General features: G+C 42.4%; 1 protein-coding gene across 1 annotated transcript; it reads left to right on the top strand.

Moving 5' to 3' along the window:
* The first annotated feature begins 352 nt into the window (after positions 1–352).
* On the top strand, positions 353–1,309 carry PRPS1L1 (phosphoribosyl pyrophosphate synthetase 1 like 1). The gene has a single exon (XM_012555868.1). The coding sequence runs from the start codon at positions 353–355 to the stop codon at positions 1,307–1,309; it is 957 nt and encodes a 318-aa protein (XP_012411322.1).
* The last annotated feature ends 842 nt before the right edge of the window (positions 1,310–2,151 follow it).

Here is a 2,151-nt window from a genome sequence, read left to right as displayed (position 1 = left end):
ATATAAATTATATACGATATATATTATACTGTATATTATATAATACAAATTTACAAAATACAAACTCATACATAAATACAAGTTTGCTACAGCAGCCCTAGGAAACTAATACAGGCAAAAGAAAAGTTACATGAACCGAAGAAAGACTTGATTCTCTAAAAGTGTCAAATGGGTGCGAAGCAGGAATTTCAAAAACAGCCCAGTGGCAGTTTAGAGTCTCGTGCAGCGCTGAAACGTAAGATGGAGAAGTCACAACGCAAAGCCGTTAGTATGGAATCTGGTAGGACTTTGATTCCAGTCTCCACATCAGCAGTGATTGCTAAGCAGAGCGCTTACAGCGTAGTTGGCCAAGATGCCCAATATCAAAATCTTTAGCGGCAGCTCCCACCAGGATTTATCCCAGAAGATTGCCGACCGCCTGGACCTGGAGCTAGGTAAGGTGGTGACCAAGAAATTCAGCAACCAGGAGACCTGCGTGGAAATTGGCGAGAGTGTGCGTGGAGAGGATGTCTACATTGTTCAGAGTGGCTGTGGCGAAATCAACGACAATCTAATGGAGCTTTTGATCATGATCAATGCCTGCAAGATCGCTTCAGCCAGCCGTGTTACAGCAGTTATCCCATGCTTCCCTTATGCCCGGCAGGATAAAAAAGATAAGAGCCGGGCCCCAATCTCAGCCAAGCTTGTTGCAAATATGCTGTCTATAGCAGGTGCGGATCATATCATCACCATGGACCTACATGCTTCTCAAATTCAGGGATTTTTTGACATCCCCGTGGATAATTTGTACGCGGAGCCAGCTGTCCTCAAGTGGATAAGGGAGAATATCTCTGAGTGGAGGAACTGCACTATTGTCTCACCCGATGCTGGTGGAGCTAAGAGAGTGACCTCCATCGCGGACCGGTTGAATGTGGACTTCGCCTTGATTCACAAAGAACGGAAGAAGGCCAATGAAGTGGATCGCATGGTGCTAGTAGGGGATGTGAAAGATCGAGTGGCTATCCTTGTAGACGACATGGCTGACACTTGTGGTACAATATGCCATGCAGCTGACAAACTTCTCTCAGCTGGAGCCACGAGAGTTTATGCAATCTTGACTCATGGAATCTTTTCGGGCCCAGCCATATATCGCATCAACAACGCATGCTTTGAAGCAGTAGTAGTCACCAATACCATACCTCAGGAGGATAAGATGAAGCATTGCTCCAAAATACAGGTGGTTGACATATCCATGATCCTTGCAGAATCCATCAGGAGAACTCACAATGGGGAATCTATTTCCTACCTGTTCAGCCATGTCCCTTTATAATAGAATAACTTCGGAGTTATTATGTTTTATTTTAAAATAAAAATAAACCCAATCTTGCTCTTTGTTTTCCCTTGGTATTTGACGACAATTTCAGCAGAAGACTCCACTTGCTCCATGTAGCTTTCTACATCCCACATCAGGTACATTAGAGTTTATTTTAAATTGAGGAAAGATAGATCGAGATTAATTGCTGGGATGTCCTACCTTTTACAGCAAGAGCTCTAGACAACCCCAAACCTAGATCTGGTTGCTGAGCCACTCATAATGCAGGAGCAGGCAGCTTCAGCTTGAACAGCCATTGGGTGGGCTCATGACTGGAGGCAGCACAGTACAGCAAATGCTTTTTGGGAGGAAGACTAATCTATCATCTATTTGGAGATTATGTATCTTGTATTCTCCTTTGTGCCTATTCTTTTCGATTGGTATTACCTTAAACTATCTTGATGGTTTCCTGGCCAAATATTCTCTTGGGCCCAAATGATCAGTGTACCATAGTCTTCTGGAACTCAAACTCGTTTCCTACTATGTAATGCCTAAAATTTACATTAAATGATTTTGCTTTTCTTAATTTTGCCTAGCCTACTACCACCACAGTAATAGATTTTAGGGAGCAGTGTGTTTGGGTTAATTTAAATACTTAATTATCATCTTCCTTCCTTGCATCTGTTTGGCCTCTCAAATGACCTGACATTTCTGTTAAAAAGACTTATGTCATTGTCTCTTTAGGGGAAACTAATAAAGTGTCTGTAGATGTGTGGGGGGAAAAAATCTCCCACCTAGACATATCTATGAAATTTGAGCTTCAAGAATATAGAGAAAAGCCCTAAAAGTCTCTAAAAGGT

Source organism: Trichechus manatus, unplaced genomic scaffold, assembly GCF_000243295.1.
Source record: "Trichechus manatus latirostris isolate Lorelei unplaced genomic scaffold, TriManLat1.0 scaffold00050, whole genome shotgun sequence".
Lineage (NCBI taxonomy): Eukaryota > Metazoa > Chordata > Mammalia > Sirenia > Trichechidae > Trichechus > Trichechus manatus.
The sequence above is the reverse complement of the archived record's forward strand: the minus strand, read 5'-3'. Positions and strand labels throughout refer to the sequence as shown.

What these genes read in the sequence shown, in the direction of transcription:
- PRPS1L1 (XM_012555868.1), top strand. Translation starts at nt 353, where the DNA reads ATGCCCAATATCAAAATCTTTAGCGGCAGCTCCCACCAGGATTTATCC.